The sequence below is a fragment of the Artemia sp. Qi Xiang Cuo genome, chromosome 7, assembly GCF_049724085.1.
Source record: "Artemia sp. Qi Xiang Cuo chromosome 7, ASM4972408v1, whole genome shotgun sequence".
In the NCBI taxonomy this organism is placed as follows: domain Eukaryota; kingdom Metazoa; phylum Arthropoda; class Branchiopoda; order Anostraca; family Artemiidae; genus Artemia; species Artemia sp. Qi Xiang Cuo.
The window spans coordinates 62762877-62785273 of NC_142800.1; the positions used below are offsets into that span (position 1 = coordinate 62762877).

Consider the following 22397-nt stretch of genomic DNA (forward strand, 5'->3'; position numbering starts at 1 on the left):
TGCTACTTCTATGGTGGAAACTACTCACCACAGCATGTATGCCCTGCAAAAGGAAAAACGTGTGCTAAGTAGAAAAACAAAACCATTTTGCAACAGTATGCAAAAGTAAGGCTGTTAACGCTATTGGAAATGAAGCCACAAATATTCCATCATCCGCCAATGATATGCAAAACCAGGAAGAAACAGAGGTGTTCCTATATGCCACCAATGATAACTCCAACAAAGATGAAATTTTTGCTGAGATTTCTCTGTGTGGAAAAATCCACATTAACTTCAAGAGACACAGGTGCTCAGGTCAGGGGCGGATCCAGGATTTTTTTAGGAGGGGGGGGGGCGCAAAATAGGTTGATCCGAAAAGAAATTTTTAGGGGGGGGGGGATTAAAATAGGTTGATCCGGTAAACTTGCGCTAGGAGCAAGTTTAATTAACGCAAACTTGGGTTAATTAAGTAAATTACACTACTTTTGACTACACTAGGGCGGGGGGGCACTTGCCCCCTTCTGGATCCGCCACTGGCTCAGGTCAACATCCTGCCTTCCTAATACCTAAAAAAACCTGGCGCCAAAGCCGCAGGTGCTCAAATCCACACAGAAACTCACCAGCTATTGTTGGTCGACCATACCTCATCTAGGAGTCTGCAACATCCCTTGTCGCTACAAAAATGGACCAGTGCAGTCATTTGCCTTCTATGTGGTTGAGTCAAACACTACACCCATAATCGGTTTCAAGGAAAGCAAAGACGTGAATCTGATCAGGCTTGTCCTGCACATTAAAATCAAAATCGACGACTTCAAAATCTTTCTGAAACAAAATTTTCAATTAGATTTCTTCATATATTTAATATTAACCATCTTAGGAATTAGTGATTTTCGCTCTGTCGTTATGACATTCTGCCTCCGGTAAGTCATTCTTATGAATCACAATCTCTTGTCAACCCTATTTGCCCACTCGCTTCTTCGTCGGCTCGTTTTGAAGCTTATTGAATCCCTTTGATTAATTGCGAAAGAGATAAATTTTCAATAAGATACCAAATCCCTTCTATAGCAAATATGCTAAAATTAAATAGTAAATTTAAAAATCTTAATAGCCGATCACTTTTAAAGACTAGATTAGTATTATATTATTAACCTTTGATGACGGGGTGATCTTCTTGATAATTAGTTTCTTAGCATTATTTTTAGATTTTGCCGTTCTGGGGTAGCCTCCTTTGTCCTTCTCCTTCTATATGTTATGATGTTTTTTGGTTTATCTTCTTTATTTTTATTTTTGGTGTACTTGAACTCATTGTAATAATTTTTAGCCTTCCTTTCGAGTTTAGCTCCCTGTTGGCTTTATTTAATTATTTGTGTTGTTTATGTTTGTATGAAATAAAATTTACCAAATATTGCGATGTGTTTAAGGCCATAGGGAAACTTGAAACGGAACTTAAAATACACTAAAAGGACAACACAACGCTCACAGTACATCCAGCTAGAAAAATGCCACTAGCTCTGAAGCAGAAGTTCAAGGACGAGTTAGAACGACTAGAAAGTGTCGACATCATTGAAAAGGTCAGTGAACAAACGGATTGGGTTAATGTCATGGTAAAGTTGAAAAAAAGGATGGAGGCATAAGACGCTGTATCAACCCTGAGGACCGGAACAAGGTAATAAAACACCCCCACTACCCAGTCCCAATATTCGAAGATACTGTTGCTAAGCTTGATGGCGCAACAGCATTCAGCAAGCTAGATGCCCGCTCTGGCTACTGAATACCCCCACTTTCCACGGATCTTCCTACTATACAACGCACCATCTATGTACGGTACAGATGGAAGAGATACCCCTTTTGGTCCGGTGTCTGCACAAGATGAGTTCCAGAAGAAGATGGAAGAGGCATTTGAAGGATTAGAATGTATCAGGGTATCTAGTATATCCCTAATAAGGTATCTAGTATACGGAAGAAATCACAAAGAGCACGACCAAAGGCTTGAAGCCGTTCTTAGAAGAGCTAGATAAAAAGGGGTCTGTTTCAACAGCATAAAATGCAAATTTGCCAAAGACAAAGTCAAATATTTTGTACAGATTATTAGCAAGGATGGGACAAAGCCAGACCCAGAAAAATTCAGGGCCATAAAAGACATGCCAAATCCCCAGTCTAGAGAAGGGCTACAGAAACTGTTAGGAATGCTCAACTTCCTATCAAAGTACATACCCGACCTATCTTCCAAAAATAAGCCACTGAGAGATCTCACTAAAGCCATGAAATTCAGGTGGGAAGTTAATCACGAATCCTGCATGAGAGAGATCAAGAGGTTTATATCAGAAAATCTAGCATTCTTTGACCATTCTTTGAGCTCAAGGTTGATGCTTCAAAGATAAGATAAGATTTACTGCTGAAAAACAATGGTTCTTTAGCAACGTACGAAATTCCTGCAAACCCCCAAATTCCTCAAATCCTCTGGCAAATTTCCCAAACTAACGGAACAAAATGGCGAATTGAAAACCTAGACGTAGAAGTGACCATAGCTGGTCTTCGCACCAACTGAGAAGATCGTGTCAAATGATCGTGAATAGTAGACGCAAGACTAAACATTCCTGAAAAGCATGATGGTAACTCCGAAGCTAAGTATAACATAAACAGAGCATTATAGAATACGCATATTCCTACCAACGGTAGAATTTTATACTCGCGGTAAAGATGCCTCACCGATTACCATACAGTCAATTTGATTACCACACAAAACTCTAATTGCCATATTCTGCGTTACACAGAACGGATGGAGGTGAGTTACAAATGTTTTTGACCAAACCATACAACAGTAAATGAGATATGGGTGAACCATAGAAAAATACAGCATTCTCAGAATTTCACACGGAAAAAGATACCTAAGTTTACGGATAATACCAACATTACGAGACAATTTGCTGCTAACAGATGCAATATGGTTCTTTAAAACTAAGGCTTTCATCAATTATAACACCTAGGTATCTAGTACTAGTAGATCTTACAATAGTATGGTGTCCTACTTCTATCCTATTAATCCATGGATAATGTCCAGTAATTCTACCATAAATAAAAAAATTCGACTTATTATGATTCGGTTTCAATTTATTTACTCGCATCCACTTTTCAATTGAAGTCATCAACAAAATAGTCATCAACTCATTTTCAGTTCTAGCAGCTAGAGTAAAATGGGCATCATCAGCAAAACATGGTAGAATTCCTTTAGTACCGTAAGAAATCAAGGTCTAAAGAACAAGATATATTACTTGAAGCTCTACAAAGGTCATTAATATAAACCAAAAACATCAAAGGGCCCAAAACGGAACCCTGGGGTACTCCAATCAAAATATGTTCAATTTTAGATGTAACTCCATCCATCACGACACACTGAGTCCTTCCACTAAGAAAACTAACTATCACATTTAAAAAATCACCACGTATGCCACTACTATATAACTTTTGAACTAGTATATCATGATCAACAGAGTCACATGCTTTAGTAATATCCAAAAATATCGAAGCTATCTTCAGACCCTTGTCTAAAGCATCATTAATAAAATTTGTTAAAAACAAAACTGCATGCTCTGTAGAATGATGACTCCTAAACCCAAACTGACTAGAACTAAAAAATTGTCTTTTCTCGAAAAAACTTGCCATCCTACTATGAATCAACTTTTCAAACACTCTAGAAATAAATGGCAGTAAAGGAATCGGTCTATAATCACTAAAACAATTCTTATCCCTTTCTTTAAATATCGGGATAACATTTGCGCACTTTAGACAATCGGGAAATATTCGAGCTTTTAAACAATTATTTATCAGTCCTAAAAAATGACTAGATATAACAGGTAAAAAACTAAAAATACCTTCAATGAAATAAAATCGCCTCCTGATGCACCATTTTTCATATTTTTTATAACATCAAATAATTCATCAATAGTTACAGATTTAAGGTACGCAGACACATCACAATCTTCAGGTAGGAACTGACGAAAATCTCCATCTTGATCAAATACTGGCACCGATGATGACACACGCTGCCCAATAGTAGCGAAGTGATTACACATCTCATCTACGACATTATTATTCATTCCTATATTATCTGGACGAATCAAGACGCTACCAGAAAGAAGGTAATAAGAAGGTAAATATAAGGTATTTTACCCTCATTGAAGATAATTCTTAGGCACCTTTTTTGGACTGCCTCTATTCTGTCCAACAATTCAATGGAAATGCCAGGATGCCAAACAGGACAGCCGTACTCAAGGGTTGAATGTACAAATGACAGGAAAATCCTCAAACAATGCGATTTAGGGCATTTAAATTTTTTAAGGAGTTTAAGGAGGGGAAATGCTGCATTTGCACGTTTTAAGATGTCATTAACATGACAATCCCATTTTAAGTCGCTTGAGATGGTAACGCCCAGTAATTTCATAGTCGTAACAGACATTTCAGGGGGGATTGGACAGGAGAAAGAAGGGGGAGTTTTGAGGAAATTAATAGTAAGAACAGTTGACTTTAAAGGGTTGACTTTCATATCATCAGTAAAACCTTCGGCTGATATCGATTCCAAGATGTCCATTGGGTTGCTTTTCAAATTTTTGAAACATGTCTCCAAGACAGTTAGATCATCAAAGAATTTCCATCTATCTGAAAAATAAACACCAAGGTTGTTTATCATTGTAAGAAATAAATTTGGACCTAAGATGGTTCCTTGGGGCACACCATTATAAATTGAGAGGGGATCAGAATATACATTCAGGTATTTTACGACTTGCGTTCTATTTGAGAGGAAGGATGGAATTATTCTAATAGAATAAGGGTCATCTTGAAAATCATTAGATAGCTTTTCTAATATATATTGTGTATATTGTGGTTGTTTAAATCAAAAGCTTTTTGCAAGTCAACAGCGATAAAATTGAGCCAGGTATTGGGCTTTTTGAGTGTGTTATATATTGTGTCCATAAGGTGAATAAGATAGTGGGTTGTAGATGTAGAGCGTAAGTTTTAAAATTGTCTTTGGTCAACATTTGGGATTATCTTTACTTTCAACCACTCAGCTAAAAAGCTTTCATATAACTTCGAAAAAACTGGAGTAAGAGTAATGGGACACCATCAAATCTTGATTGTTACCTTTCTTCTGTACGGAAGTAACCACTTCAGTTTCAACCACTCAGCTAAAAAGCTTTCATATAACTTCGAAAAAACTGGAGTAAGAGTAATGGGACGGACACCATCAAAATCTTGATTGTTACCTTTCTTCTATACGGAAGTAATAAAACCTAATTTCCAACAATTTGGAAATTTACCAGTAGAGGTAGTCAAACAGTTCGTGGTAACGAACTGTTAGCAAGGAGCGACCCGGCTCAATGGTAACCGAAACTCTAGAAAACGGTATTTTGATACAAATAGATACATCAAAAGAATAAGATTTTAATGTTGATTTCAAATATATAAGTTTCATCAAGTTTAGTCCTACCCATCAAAAGTTACGCGCCTGAGAAAACTTGGCTGATTTTCGAAAAAGGGGGGAAAGAACCCCTAAAAGTTACAGAACCTTAATGAAAATCACACCATCATATTCAGCGTATCAGAGAACCCTACTGTAGAGGTTTCAAGGTCTTATCTCCAAAAATGTGGTATTTTGTATTTTTTGCCAGAAGAAAGATCACCGGTGCGTGTTTATTTATTTATTTATTTTTTCTTTTTCCCAGGGGTGATCGTATCAACCCAGTGGTCCTAGAATATCGTGGGAGGGCTCATTGGAATGGAAATTAAAAGTTCTAGTGCTCTTTCTAAGTGAATAAAAAAATGGAGGGCAACTAGGCCCCCTCCCACGCTCATTTTTTTTCCCAAAGTCACCCGATCAAAATTTTGAGATAGCCATTTTGTTCAGCATGTTCGAAAATATTATAAGTATGTCTTTTAGGATGACTTAATACCCCGAAGCTCCCGGGGGAAGGGCTGAAAGTTATGAACTTTACCCAATGTTAACATATAGTATTGGTTATTGGGAAGTATACAGACGTTTTCAGGGGAGATTTTTTCTGGTAGTGGGCGGGGGGGGGGGTTTGGTTGGGGGTTATGTGGGAGAATCTTTCCATGAAGGAAGTTTTCATGGGGGAAGGGACATTGCTATGAAGGGGACGCCGGACTTCCCAGCATTATTTAAAAAAAGATCAGAAATTAAATATAAAAAAACAAGTTTTTCAACTGCAACATCAAAACTTTAAACGAACAGAAAATATTACATATATGATTGGGTTCACCCCCTAGTCAATACCTCACTCTTTAAGCCAAAGATTTTTTAGTACTTTCATAAGAGCTATTCATTCAAATTAACGGCCTTTTTGGTTAAGTGGTCATTTTTAAGGAATTGGAACAAAATTCGAACTTTAGCTTCAAGAGTAAGGTGCTGACTAGGGGGCGAACCCCCTAATATGCGTATTAAAAATATATGAATATAGAAGTTCGTTACGTAAGTTAATTCGTCAGTTACGTCAGAACCAAATTTAGAGACAGCCATTTAGCAAAAGAAAAGTAAAATTTTTATGCGAATTTTGTTTACTTATTCAATGACGGTGAGCCAAAATAAAAGCTGCATTAACTAAAAAACGATCAGAAATTAAATAAAAAAAAACAAGTTTTTTAAACTGAAAGTAAGGAGCGACATTAAAACTTAAAACGAACAGAAATTATTCCGTATATGAAAGGGGCTGTCCCCTCCTCAACGCTTCGCTATTTATACTAAAGTTTTTATTGTTTTAAAAAATCAAGTTGTGAGACAGAGTCAAACTTTAGCGAGGCGTTGAGGAGGGGACAGCCCCTTTCATATACGGAATAATTTCTGATAGTTTTAATTGCTAATATCGCTTCTTACTTTCAGTTTGAAAAACTTGTTTTTTTTATTTAATTTATGATCCTTTTTTAAACAAAAAAAAACTTTAGCGTAAAGAGCGAGGCGCTGAGGAGGGGACAACCCCTTTCATATACGGAATAATTTCTGTTCGTTTTAAGTTTTAATGTCACTCCTTACTTTCAGTATAAAAAACTTGTTTTTTTTATTTCCTTAAAAAGTAAGGACAAAGGCTCTGAGAAATTGTCGGCAAAGGCTTTAATTAGTACAATCGGGATGTCTAATGGACACGTACTACACTTTTTAATGTTCTTAATTTTTGTTTCATATCTGACGGTGAAATAACGGGAAAATTGAGAGAGCACAAATCATAAGGGGTGTCAGAAGAGAGGGGAGGGAGGCTCTGAACTATGGAAGAAAGAAACCTGTTCATATCATTGGCTGTAACTGAAGGGTCTTCTTGGAAATGGAAATCTATATTAATATGTGTTTTCCCACAAATTTTCTTTATTCTATTATACCATTGTTTTGGCTTTGTAGAAAATAAATCCTGGACTTTGCATCTGGAAAATGAAGAAGCAGATTTACGTATTTCTTTTTTTTATATGTTTAGGCAATGAGTTCGCTTCGGATGTTTTACCACTCTTTAGTAGATTCAATATAATTCTAATTAGTTTTTTCAATTAGCTAATAATGTAGGGTTTATCATTAGAACATGTTTTTACTTTTTTCACAGGGAAGGAATTTATGTATTTTGATTTAATCAGATTTTGGAATTCAGAGACTTTAAAATTAATGATATTTTTTCCTTAGAGAGCCGGCCAGTTTTCATTGGTAATCCAAGATCCAAATGTGTAAAGGCCATCATTGGAAATTGAGCGATAAGCATAGACTTGGAGCCGGTTTATCATCAAATGGGAAGATAGTTGGTTTTGCATCTAGAGCCCTCAGTAAGACAGAACAAAACTATTCACAGCTGGAAAAAGAACTCTACGCAATCGTTTTTGGATGCAAACACTTTCATCACTATATCTATGGGCGCAGAACCATCATAAAAATAGATCATCGCCCGCTAGAGACCATCCTGTCGTGTCATTCACTGATGCACCAGCGCGATTGCAGCGAATGATGATTCAAACCAATTCGTATGACATAGAAGGACACTAAAGCCCCGGATCAGATATTCCGGGACCAGATGAACTCTCTCGACTTCACTTACCAGATACTGATGCCCAAATGCAGAATAAAATCGAAGTCTATGTGCACGCAGTAATGAAATCTCTGCCAGTAAGCGACTCCAGACTAAAGGAGATACGCCATGAGACAGAGAAAGATGCTCAACTCGAGACACTTATGACACTCATACACAAAGGATGGCCTATAACACGCCGGTCATGTCCAACAGGAGCTATCCCATTCTGGAATATCAGATACGAGTAAGCAATCCATGATGGGCTAGCTCTAAAAGACCAAAGAATTTCTTTTATCCCATCTTCTCAGACCAACATACTTCACCAGCTTCACTCAGCACACCTGGGAATAGACAAAAACAAACAGCGTGCCATAATGATCGTGTACTGGCCAGGAATGAACGCAGACATCGAAACCTTCATTCAAAAATATGAAGCATGTGCAAAATTTGCTATGAACAATCAAAAGGAGCCATTGATTAGTAACCAGCCACCCTCCCCAACATGACAGCATACCGGTATTGACCTATTTGAGTGGAACAAAACCTGTTATCTCATAACTGCTGACTATTACAGCAAATATTTTGAAATAGATAATCTACCAAGTCCTAACAAAAGTAAAGGAAGGTGGAAATGACCCACATATTTCACTTCTAAAATATAGAAACAGCCCAGTTGACGGTCATGCCTACCCGCCTAACTCCTAATGAGTCGCCAGCTGCGGTTTTGCCTGCCATCTGTCCTGCCATCAGTATATCATCAGCTGAGACCAAAAACTATTCCCCTCCATACCTTTCTACAACACAGGTCAAAGGAAAAGGAAAGACAGAAATCTTACTATGATAAGTCCGCGAAACCACCACCTGAGCCGCAAACGAACGACCAAGTATATGTCCAGAAGAAAGCGGACAGCCCCTGGACAAAAGCAAAAATCATATCCCATTATGGAAACCCCTAACCATACGTAGTGGAGACAGAAGACGGCTCAAGGCTACGACGAAACAGAGTCCATATCTCCAGGCGTCCCTTTACCCCAGATAAGGACACAGTCAGGATTCCACCAATAACAGGGGACAAAAGTAGATACACCTCCGTCAACCCCTGAGCCAAAACCTGCAAACATCGGAACTCCGTCAAGAAGTGTCTCAATCCCACCACCCCACCAAAGGTCAAGCTGCATACCCACAGCGACAGAGTGATTAGACCACCCTTAAGGCTGGAAATGTAAGCAGAAGTTCCTAAATGAAAGGAAGGGAGATGCAGTATTGTGAACTAATCCGCTTGCTTGTACTATTATGCTCCTGCTTATATTATGTTTTGCTATTTACTTGTGCCTATATTATGCTTTGCAACTTGCTTGTACCTATACTATGCTTTGCTATTTGCTTGTGCGTACTTATATTGGTGCTTGGGTTTTCAATAAATAATAAATTAAAGCATTATGCAGGTACCGTCATCCTTATAATTTGCAATTCAGCTCTTTACAGTCCGAATTTTCTTCATGATATAGTTTTTTGGCAGGGATGGCTGAATTTCGAAGCATGTTTGAAAATGCTGCCCATAGCAGTGGGATTCAAATTTCCTGAATGACTCATATTAAAATGAGTGACATGAAAGCAGCCTTAGCAGAAATGGGGTTTCCGCAGTGGAAAATGTGAGTCATATAAAAAAATATATACTTGATTATAAGATAGTCAGGTTCCAGGAGTAATCATTATTGTTGGCCTAGGATGCGTTTGGCTATCAATTCATTTGGGAGGCTTGCCAGTAAATAGGTATCTACCAAATCATATTATTGACTTACACATAAAGTGAATATACCACTCGATGCCTTTTTGGTCAATATCTACCAAATCATATTATTGAGTTAGGACTAAAGTGAATACACCATTCGATGCCTTTTTTATGCTGATTACAAATATAATAGGCTAAGCATTTCTATCAGAAATGAATTTCAGCCCCCTCCTATATATGCCAATTCAGGGTTAGGTTAGGTATAGCCTATATAGGGGGGGGGGGCTGAAATTTAGTTCCGATAGAAATGATTACTATAGGCCTATTCATAATCAGCATAAAAAAGGTGGTCACTGTATACCAAATCATATTATTGAGTTAGGAATAAAGTGAATACACCATTTAATGCCTTTTTTTATTCTGATTACGAATATGATAGGCTAAGCATTTTTATCGGAAATAAATTTCAACCCCCCCCTATATAGGCCAATTTAGGGTTAGGTTCGGTGTAGCCTATATAGGGGGGGGGGGCTGAAATTCATTTCCAATAGAAATGCTTATTATATTCATAATCAGCATAAAAAAGGCATCGAATGGTGTATTCACTTTATTCCTAACTCAATTATATGATTTAGTAGATATTGACCAAAAAGGCATTGACTGGTGTAGGTTTAGGCATTGACCTATTCACTTTATTCCTAACTCGATAATATGATTTGGTAGATATTTACTGCCTTTTTTTATGCTTATTACAAATATAATAATAATTTCTATTGGAAATGAATTTCAGCCCCCCCCCCCAAAATATACAAATACAGGTTATATATTTCTACACTAGGGGGGGGGGGAATTTTGTTTCTGATGTAAATGGGAGGTAAGTTTAAACTTTACCCCCACCCACCCCGAATGTAGAAATATATACCCTGAATTGGCATATATAGGGGGGGGGGAAGGCTGAAATTCATTTCTGATAGAAATGATTATTACATTTGTAATCAGCATAAAAAAAAGGCATCAAGTGGTATATTCACTTTATGCATAAGTCAATAATAGCCTATGATTTGGTAGATATTTACCGGCTTCCCTGTTTGTTTGTTTTTTCTTAGAAAAGTGAATTTTTTAATTATGGTAAAACTATAGACTTTACTACCCCCTGCTGTAGCATCAATACAGTAAATATAACAATTAAAGCATGTTTTGCTGCTGCCCAGGGTTCTTGCCCCCTCTAGTACCCCACTAGATCCAGCATGTAGTTGAGCTAGAATGAAAATTAAAAGAATGGGCTCTTAAATAGTAATTACCCTCTCCAGAAAAAAAAACATGGAAAACTAGCTGGGACTCGACCCTTTGACTATTGGAAAAAATTAATTTATAAGCTTATATAGAATGGTACTATCCAATCTCCTTATAATTAAAAACATTTTAGTCATCTAGTTGGAAAATTTGGCCTATCTGTATAGAAAAAATCTAAATTTGCCAACTAGTTGACTAATAACTTCTCCCCAGCAAAACTTAATTTTTCCAACTAGTTGACTAATAACTTCTCCCCTGCAACATTTAAATTTGCCAACTAGTTGACAATAAATGTTGCCCCAGCAAAACTTTCCTTTTCCAACTAGTTGACTAATAACTTCTCCCCAGCAAAACTTAAATTTTCCAACTAGTAGACAATAAATTTTGCCCTAGCAAAACTTTCATTTTCCAACTAGTTGACTAATAACTTCTCCCCAACAAAACTTAATTTTTCCAACTAGTTGAATAATAGCTTCTCCCCAGAAACACTTAGATTTGCCAACTAGTTGACAATAAATGTTGCCCCAGCAAAACTTTCCTTTTCCAACTAGTTGACTAATAACTTCTCCCCAGCAAAACATTTTGCCAACTAGCTGGAAAGAAACATTGCCCCAGAAAACAATTCATTTTCCAACTAGTTGAATAGTCTTTAAGCCACAGAACTAAAAGTCTTCTCCTTCTATAAGTGAATATATATATATATTTATATATATATATATATATATATATATATATATATATATATATATATATATATATATATATATATATATATATATATATATATATATATATATATATATATATATATATATATATATATATATATATATATATATATATATATATATATATATATATATGTGAAATATATTTATGTGAAATTGCATCTCTGTGAACCTGGGGTAAGACTATCTTGCAGAGTGTTGCCCAAGATTGGAAAGCACACTTATAGAAGAAGACTTTTAGTTCTGTGGCTTAAAAACTATTTACTCCTGAATTCAGTTTGTTTGATTTAACTTAGCTGTAGTGCATTTGTTAAAATCACATACTGCCAATTTTCGTTGGACCAGGAATAGTATGTTTTTTGTTTTCTCTTCATGTCACGTCATTAGCTAAGAAATTATTCTGAGGAAAAGTTACTTGCCAAATAGATGGCTAAAAAAAGTGTTTATAGGGTAAGTTTGTTTCTAGCTAGTTGGATAAAGAAAGTATTGCTGGGGAAAAGTTGCTAGTCAACTAGTTCAAAAATAAATTGTTTTCTGGGGCAATGTTTGTTTCCAGCTAGTTGGCAAAATTAAGTGTTGCTGGGGAAAAGTTATTAGTCAACTAGTTGGAAAAATAAAGTTTAGCTGGACAGAAGTTACTAATCAACTAGTTGGAAAATGAATTGTTTTCTGGGGCAATGTTTCTTTCCAGCTAGTTGGCAAATTTAAGTTTTGCTGGGGAGAAGTTACTAGTCAACTAGCTGGAAAAGGAGAGTTTTGCTGGGGCAACATTTATTGTCAACTAGCTGGCAAATTTGAGTGTTGTTGCAGAGAAGTTATTAGTCAACTAGTTGGGAAAATTGAGTTTTCCTGGGGAGAAGTTATTAGTCAACCAGTTGGAAAATTAATTAAAAATTCTAAAAATGAGACAAAAATATTCCTCCAAAAAAGAAACAGATAGATCAATGAAGGAACATACACAATTTATGCCCATTAAAGGTAAGATAGAAATGAACAAAACTTAAAATATGTATCTATTTTCTTTATACAGACAGGAGGAATAACCCTCCAAGCTTTGACAAATTCAATGTCACTTTTGGGACCAGGTTTAAGACTAATTAATCTGGGAATCAAAACAAAAAATCCCTGGTTTCAAAGCCCAATATATAACTCAAAATATATCTCCCATTAAGAGGGAGTCAGGGAGAGAGACGAAAGTTGTGACACAATAGTAACAATAGTGATAAGTAAATTTGAAAAAACCCTATATTATTAACATATTTTATGCTATTCAGAATAAATTCTAACTATTATTAGTCAACTAGTTGGAAAATGAATTGTTTTCTGGGGCAATGTTTCTTTCCAGCTAGTTGGCAAAATTAAGTTGTGCTGGGGAGAAGTTATTAGTCAACTTGCTGGAAAAATTAAGTTTTGCTAGGGAGAAGCTATTAGTCAACTAGTTGGAAAAGAAAAGTTTTGCTAGGGCAACATTTATTGTCAACTAGTTGGCAAATCTAAGTGTTGCTGGGGAGAAATTATTATTCAACTAGTTAGAAAAATTAAGCTTTGCTGGTGAGAAGTTGTTAGTCAACTAGTTGGAAAATGAAAGTTTCGCTGGGGCAACATTTATTGTCAACTAGTTGGCAAATTTAGATTTTTCCTATACAGATGGGCCAAATTTTCCAACTAGATGACTAAAATGTTTTTAATTATAAGGAGATTGGATAGTACCATTCTATATAAGCTTATAAACTAATTTTTTCCAATAGTCAAAGAGTGGGTATCCAAACTAGCCTACCTCTCTCTTTTTCATAGGCCTATTAATTTAATTTAATGGCAAATAGGCAACAACAAGAAAATGATCAGCCTATTGAATATTTATTTTGCATGTATATGCTAATTTTGGCTAGATATTTGTTCACTGGGGGGATAATGTACAAGAAAAAAAACGCCATTTGTAGCTAATTCAGGAATGGTAATTATTGTTTTACTTATTCATAGTAGTAATATGATATTTTGAAAACAAATATCAAGGGATTTTTTAAAAAGAGCAGAAAGCGTCTCAAAAATAACATCACAGCTAAACTGCTGTCATTTTTGAGGGTTCTCTAGCCCCAATTTGTTCTCACTAGCCAGATTTTTTAGAAACATATTTTTAAATTTTTGGTTACTATGGGCTTTCTTGAGCCATTTAGGGGACTCAAAATGTAATTTCCCAGAAGCAGTTACTGAACTATGAAGAGCATGAAAAAACAGCATCAACTGATAGCCTATATTCACTTTCAGCATAGCTAAATTATGTTGTAAACTGCAAATTTACCCAGACAAGACCCTTAATTATAAGAAAAAATCTTGATAAAGGTGACTTAAGAGTTAACATTAGGTCTACATTAATAAAATTCATTGCCTTCTTTAATATGTTAAGATTACTTAATGGCTAAGAGTGAAATCAGGGCTTTCTAGGGCTATAATGACAGAAAGGTTGAGATAGTTAGGGCATGCTCTATGGATGAAGGCTGAAAAATTGCCAAAGATTGTCCTTTTTGGCCAACTGTCTAGGGCCAAACAAAAAGCAGGTTATTCCCAGTTGGGGTGGGAGGATGTTGTAAAGGAAGATTTAAGGCAAATGGGAACTTCCTGGGAGGGTGTAAAGGGGGGGGGGGCTTTAATAGATTGGGATGGAAGAGAAGCATGTTTAGCTGTGACCTCACACAATTTTGTGTGTTTTTTTTTTGGGGGGGGGAGGGGGTACTTTCCAAAGAAAATATGCCAGAATTCCTGTACAAAATTGTTTTATGTTATCTTACTTCCCCTTTGCCAACTCAATGTTACATGTGGAGATATTCTAGGAAAGATTTTAGTGGGGTTGGAATTATATGGATGATTTTTTCATGGGAGAAATGCTCCAAAAGAGGGGGGGGGATTTCTGGCAAAATTTTTCATAGAATATGGGGATTTGCAGCACAATTTTGAAAAACATTCAGAAACTAAATATTGTATAAAATGAAAGTAGGAAAATTTCTCAGGTGAAACAGTCTGCAAGAGATTTTTAAGGGGCCCAGAAGAATTGTTTTAGTGTGGTGTTTTCCATGGAGGAAGGGAATTCTGCATGGAAAAGGAGTTGAATTTCCTTACCTTTAAAAAAAAACTGTCAGAAATCAGTTCTTTTAAACAATTTTTTCTATCTTAAGTAAGAAGCAACATTAAAACTTTAAAACAAACAGAAATTATTCTGCATATCAGGGAGGTTAGCCCTGTCTAAAATCCTTGCTCTTTATGCTAAAGTTTGATTTTGTGGCCCAATTCTTTAAGAACGACTCCTGAATCACAAGGGCCACTTAATTAGAATAAGAAGCTTTTTAAAAGTTCTATAAAACCTTAGCATGAAGGACAAGGTTTTGAACAGGGGGTAACCCCCTTATATATGGAATTCTTTCTGTTCATTTTAAGTTTTAGTGCTGCTCCTTACTTTAAGTTGAAAAAACTTGTTTTTTATATAATAGCATAGAAACCCATGCATGGGAAATGCAGCAGGGGCCAAGAAAGACAACAGAGTAAAGTTATGGCTGGTGGCCATTTTGTCACCTTAGAAAGAACCAAGATGACCTAATGAAATGTTTGTTGCATTCATTATTGACAGAACCAAGGTTCTTGCTAAAGAAATCAAGATGTGAGTTGATCATATGAACCTTGGGGGGGGGGTATGTTGCAACCTATTGAGTGGGATATTTGTCTGTTATGTAACCTATGTATACAGAAGTTAAGTAGAACTGGTTTTCATTTAGTTTGCAATTCTGTATTAAATGAAATTCATTTAGTTTGCAATCTGTATTAATAATAATTATAATAATTTATTTTTGACCCACTAACAATTATAGAAAAGTGGAGTAACAAAAGAAAATAAAAAGTAAAGACATACAAAAACAAAACACATGCAAAACAATATAAATATAAAAAATACAAATCAAAACAATCGCACAAGAGGATGAAAAGGACCCAACCGCTTGCAGGCCTTATCTTTTAACTTGGAGTCCAACTTGTTATATGACGTCAATATATCAGTTGCATTAAACATTCGAAAAATCTTACGGTTTCAATACCAACGAGGCAAATACAAAAGATATTTACAATAACGGAAATACAAAACTCTAATATCCTGCATATCATTAGTATTAAAAAATGGGCGCAAACTTGATAGAAAAAGAATGGAATGGTCACAATACGTAGAATAGAGTTTAGCCAATGCCTTACGAGAATGTCGGCCGCGATTTGGGACAATTTTAGCATAACCTGCTTTAAGCTTATTCTTAATATCTGCAAGTGCACTAGCACGGATAGCTGAAATAGAAGAGCAGATACTAATCCCGATCCAACGCAACGCAGGAGCCAGCTTAACTGAAAAAGAACTACAACTAAAATCACTACTTTGGTTTTTAGCATTGAAAACTAAATATTCACATTTTTCAGCATTAAGCACGAGGCCAATTTTTTCCAAAACCTTAGAAACAAACTGGGTAGACTTAGCTAGGGTGAATATTGAACGGCTAATAAGTAATAAATCATCTGCATAAGCAATATAAGATAAATTAGTTAGACCCGTAAAACATGACGGAAAGATACGAGAAAGCACAGGGTATAAACAAGCATTAAAAAGGTATGGTGACAGAACCCCTCCCTGCCTAAGTCCAGACTGAATTGGAATATTACCAAAAAAGATCTCTCCTGACTGAAGTCGAAAATATGAATTTGCATACCAAAAACGAAGGACACATATAACAGATGAATTCACTCCAAGCTGGGTAAGAGAATACCATAGTTGGCTGTGACAAACCGAATCAAAAGCTTTTGAAGTATCTAACGCACATAAATGAACTTCAGATCCATATTTTTGTGCTTGAATTAAGAAAGAAGTAAGAATTTGACGCGCATGTTGGCATCCTATATTTGGTTTAAACCCAAATTGATTGGACACATAATCAACATTTGGAAGAATTTCAGGAAGCAGGACATATTCAAAAACTTTGCTCAGCGAACAGGCTACCGTAATAGGCGCAATTAGTCGGATCTTTCCCACGTTTAAGAATCGAAGTGACACTCCCGCACAAAAAAGAATCAGGCACCAAAGACGTACATAGACAAATTTGAAATAATAACTGCAAATGATAAATCAATTCTTTCGAATCAATATGAAGGTTAAAAACACTAATACCATCAATATCACATGATTTAGATTTTAAATTCTTAACACAACGAATCACGCGGTCAGCAGAAACGGGAGGTACATGGCCTTGGTAAATTTTTGCAGGCAATACATAAGAACAGAGGTTAACAAACTGAGAGTGAACCGCATAATTCATAATATTAAAAATCTTATTATAATGATTAATCCAAGAGGCATTAGGGATCCGATCGGCAATAGTAGGTGAATCAAATTTCGCAACATTAATCACTTGTTTCCACTGACTAGAGGTCTTCGGAAATTCTACACCATTGTACCTTACTTTACGAAGATAACGTTTAAACTCCAACTTCGTTTTCTGTTTAATGTCAAAAAGGTGACCCCTTAAAGGGCAGCCGCACGCTACCCAAATTCTAAGCCACAATTTTGCACGATTTTTTACAATTTTTAAATCAGGGTCAGATTTCCAGATTGAGCATCTAGTCTTAAGCTTAAAAAGACAAAGTGGGACAGCACCTTCTTCGGTTTCTTTTAGGCAGGAAACAACCTGGCTGTAATATATATTGAGCTGGCCTCGATCTTGTGGGGAGATAACACTGGTACAGAGTAAATTAAATGTAATTTTAATCGTAGACAAAAGATGAGCAAGGGTTGATAGATATAGAGGCCAGTCTGTTTTATTCCAGTCTCTTTTGGTTATCCACTTTTTGTAATTAGTACATAAGTTCTGTTCAGCCCGAGTCGTATTGATGGTGACAGTGGCCGAAAGGGGCAGATGGTCATAATCACGTTTATCCTAATCAATTTGAATATCGCTAATGGAAGCACCGGAAGAAACAACACAGTGATCAATATGAGACAATGAACCGCTCTTATATATGTATGAATGGGATGCATCTTTATCCAAAACCCAATAGCCATTAGGTAGCGAATCCAAAAATAAATCAGTTTGTGTTGAGGTAGAGTTTATATCACAGTTCATATCGCCTAAAAGGATCCAATCCAATCCATTACTCTCAACACTAATAAGAAGGGTCTTTAGCAATGCACATGCTTTAGTATACTTTGTTAGAGAGGGAAATGATCTTTGGTTGCAAGGGAGGTATACATTAATAAGAACTAGGTTAGTAAGACGGATTGCAATGAAATAATCATATTCACGATAACACACAGGGGATAGCGGGAATAGTTTATGTTTTAAGAGGCAGACCAGCCCACCTGAAGGTCTCCCAAAAGTTGTTTGGGCACTTCTAGTGAAAACTAAGTGTCCTTTAATCCTGCAAAGGGAGTTCAAACTGACCAAAGGCAAAAGATGTTCATGCAGAAACAAAATGTTGAAATTAGATAGTTTCTGGTTCAAAGAATCATCCTTATCCTTCGTTCCTTTAATGTTGAATGAACATATAGAAAATTCGGTTTTAATAGTCATTTTCTTAGCTGACTAGAACGTTTAGTTACAGCATTAAGAAGGATTCGGCATTTTAGAGAAAATGAAACATGATTGCCATGACAATTAGCACATTTAGGGGTAGCGTGGCACGAGGAATCGCGCGACGATTCATGCTCTTCTGCACAGCGGGAGCAACGTTTAGGGTTATTACAAGAGGACTTCAGGTGATTAGGCGATTGGCAATTATAGCAGCACCTCGGTGGACGCTGGAACTCATGAACACGAAAAATCTCATAACCAACTTTCACACCAAACTTCAGTGCATTAGTAATGGCAATGGGATTTTCAAAAAACATATCAGCACCAAAAGAATTTCAGGTCTGTTTAGCATTCTTAATATTGACGAAGCAAATTACCACGCCCACGTTAAAGACGTTTGATAGACCTTCCACAGCACCTATATATTCTGCTTCACATCCTATGAATCCACTGTTGCTCATAATAGAGAGAGCAGAAACGTAAAAGTCCTTAGCAGCAGTCTGATCAATCCGCACCACCAATTTATCACCGGAGGGCTTTATGCTATGAATACATTCATGACCAGGTATAAGGTCAATCACTTCACGGCGTTTTGCAGGATTAATAAGGTGAGATGGAACTTTTGAAATGACAATAACGGCCTGATTATCAGTGATTGGCTGGGGCCTGGCGTTACTACGAGGAGGGAAATTTAGATTGTAAGACATATCTTTCTCAAGAATTTACTTGACTTTGAATTCAATTTTCAAATGCCTTGTTCTAAGGCTTGAATATACGACGGCTGGAATGACAGAAACATTGGTAGGCAAAATAATCTCGTAAGTAGGCAAAATAAAATCATCAGACTCGCATTTCTGAAAGGTCTCAATTATATCCTTTATGTGACGGTAATTAGCTTGATCACCTTGCCGTCGAGGCACACGTTCGCCCACGAACACTCGAGACCATAGGTCAGTTTTAGCTATCATAATAGACTTTTCATCAAAAAAGTCAGCCGCATGTTTGGCAATAATTTCATTATCCACTCCTTCATGAAAATTCGACTGCACAAAGTTTAGCAGCACAGAATGTACAAGCTCCGTCATAATCATGAATATATTCAATTTACATTACATTCATCCATTTAAGTAGTAAATAAGTTCAAGTCTAAACTGCTATTGAAATAGAATAACAGAAATCAGTGTCTGATCATGGATGTTAAAATGAAAATTGTGATAATACTTTAGAAACAAATCTGGGCTATATATTTGTGCATTAGGGGGGTGGGGTAAAGTATAGCAGATCTGCATGCAAAATATGTTTGGTACAAAAAGTCTGCTCATTATGAAGTAAGAATTGCTTTCTAATTTCACACTGTACAAATGCTTTACCCCATCCCCCCCTCTAATGTGCAAATATAAAGCTCAAATTATATATTTCCCATCTATTCCTTCACTTGTCTTTGTCATGTCTCATGCTAAGCTGAAAGAAACCGGATCTACTTAGCTTCTATATACATAGGTGCTATCACAGACAAGAACCTTAAGTTGTACACACTACTACACTTTAGCATTAGCTGCTAGCAAAATAAAGAAAAAAAAATATGTTGCAATCATTTTAGGCCTACAAGTTCTGTTTTTATCTACACTAACAAAAAAGAATTCTTTGCTAAACTGTGTCAGTCCTCTTTCCCTATTTTCTATAGTTGAAGTTCTGAATGAACACATTTTCCAAACGTAAAGGTTGGAAGTATTGTGGATCTGATGAAAGTGCCATAGGGTAAGTATTTTAAGGATAGTTATTATTTATTAATCTAGTTTTAATGTTATAGTCGAAGTATTTTTTATATAGTTTATCAAGATGTAGCTACATTTTATATAGCTATATTTGTAAAAGTTTTTTTTTGGAAATTATAATTTTTTTCAGTATAAATAAAATCATTGATTTTCTCAGCAACGTAAACATTTCACTTTCAGATTGATGTTAAACTCTAAAACTTTAACCTATCCTGTGCTGAACTTGATGCTAGAAATAAAAATATGAACAAAATGCATCTTACTCCAACTGGGGGTTGTCTTAAAATAAAATGAAATATTTTTACCATTTTGTAGGAATTCTGCATTTAGTTGTATAATCTATGCAGAGCTGTATCTAGTTTTGATCGGACATAAACCTATTGAGGCAATAGGTACTTATTGAGGCTATATCTCCTTTGTTAATTTGATATTTTTGCTAAATATTTATTGAAGAAAGTCAAACCCCATATTCTTTCAGTATACATTCCATAAATATGACCAAAGGGAAGGTGAAACTATAAAATAATATGCAACTGAACTGAAAATCTTAGTGCCTGGCTGCTCATATGGAGCTACGATTGTTGACGAAATGGTCTGTGATCACCTCATCTGTGTAAAATCATCACAGAAGATTCGTGAAAGACTACTGCAGTTGGAATCTGAATGGACCCTCTCAGATGCTATAAAAATAGCAAGAACTTACCAGAAAACCAGGTACAACTTAAGACAATGTCAACAGAATCAACTTGTCATGGAAAACATGAAGTTGATATCATCAAAAAGGATCAAAGTAAACTGTGAAAACCTAATCTTGATCATATTGAAAAGCATGAATGTTACTTCTGTGGTGGAGGTTATTCATAGAATCACCAGTGCCCTGCAAAAGGAAAGATCTGCAGAAAACCCAACCATTTTGCTTGTGTCTGTCATGGTAGCCAAAAGACTATGAACATCATCAGTTCTGAAGCTCAACAAACTGACAAACTGTTCATCCATCAACTAATAATGGATAAATCTGATGACCAGCCATATGCTAAACTAAGAATTGTCAATCAGTTCAGTGTGAAATTCAAGATTGACACTGGGGCAAAAGCTAGCATCATTACCAGACAGACAGTAGAAAGACTAAATCCAAAACCTGCAATCCACCCTACAAACCACATTTTAACAAGTTTTGTGGTCAGACTATTCCTATCATGAGGACATGTAAGACCAACTGTGCCTACAAAGGAAATAATAGCCAACCCAGTCATCCCCTACTCCTATCCTTGGCTTCAGTGTGAGTTGTCAACTGAACTTGGCAAAGCTGATGCTTAGTCTTCAGCCTGGAAAGCTCAGAACTGATAAGATACTCACCAAATTTTCTGACCTATTTGAGGGAGCTGGAAAATTGGAAAATGAATTCAAAATAATCCTCAAGGAAGGTGCACAGCCTTCCATTCAGCCCACGAGACAAATCTCCTTGAGTCTTCAATCCAAATTCAAGAATGAGCTAGATTGTATAGAGAACCTAGGAGTCATTGAGAAGGTGACTCATCCAACTGATTGGGTGAACTCAACAGTGGTTGCTGAGAAACCAGATGGAACCTTAAGAATCTGTATAGATCCTCACAATCTCAACAAAGCCATAAAGAGACCCCACCATTTTATGCTAAATTTTGAGGAAGCAGTGCAAAAGCATGTAGGTGCTAAGTGCTTCTCCAAACTAGATGCCCTGACAGGATATTGAAACTTTTGTCTTGATGACGAATCTTCTGAACTAACTACATTCTCAACTCCATATGGGCTATACAAATTTAGATGTATGCCATTTGGACTCAAGTCTGCACAAGATGAGTTCCAACGCCACATGGAAGATGCATTCAGCAACCTCAAGAGATTTTCAGTAATTTTGAAAGACATGATCATCTCAGGTGTATCTGAAGAGGACCATAACAGAAATCTTGAAAAAACCCTTTTAAGAACTAGAGAAAAGGGAGTCAAGCTTAACAAAGACAAGTGTATTTTGAAATTAACTTTGATACCTTACTTCGGACACATCATTTCCGAAAACAGAATCCACCCAGATCCTGAGAAAATCCAAGCAATGAAAGAAATGCCATCACCCAAATCCCAGGAAGGACTACAAACAGCCCTTGGGATGCTAAACTGCCTTTCATGCAAAATACCCCTAATTTACCAAGCCTAAATAAACCTCTTAAAACCTTAGCTAAGCAGAAGCAATTCAACTGGACAAATGAACACGAAGC

General features: G+C 36.3%; 1 protein-coding gene across 1 annotated transcript in view; it reads left to right on the top strand.

The window, feature by feature from the left end:
- The first annotated feature begins 9566 nt into the window (after positions 1–9566).
- Positions 9567–22397, top strand: part of LOC148950550 (UBX domain-containing protein 1-B-like) — a 35917-nt gene continuing 23086 nt past the window's right edge. The window contains exon 1 of the mRNA XM_089091651.1: positions 9567–9685. Coding sequence (XP_088947777.1) covers positions 9618–9685 — 68 coding nt within the window. The 5' untranslated portion in view covers positions 9567–9617. The remainder of the gene's footprint in view (positions 9686–22397) is intronic.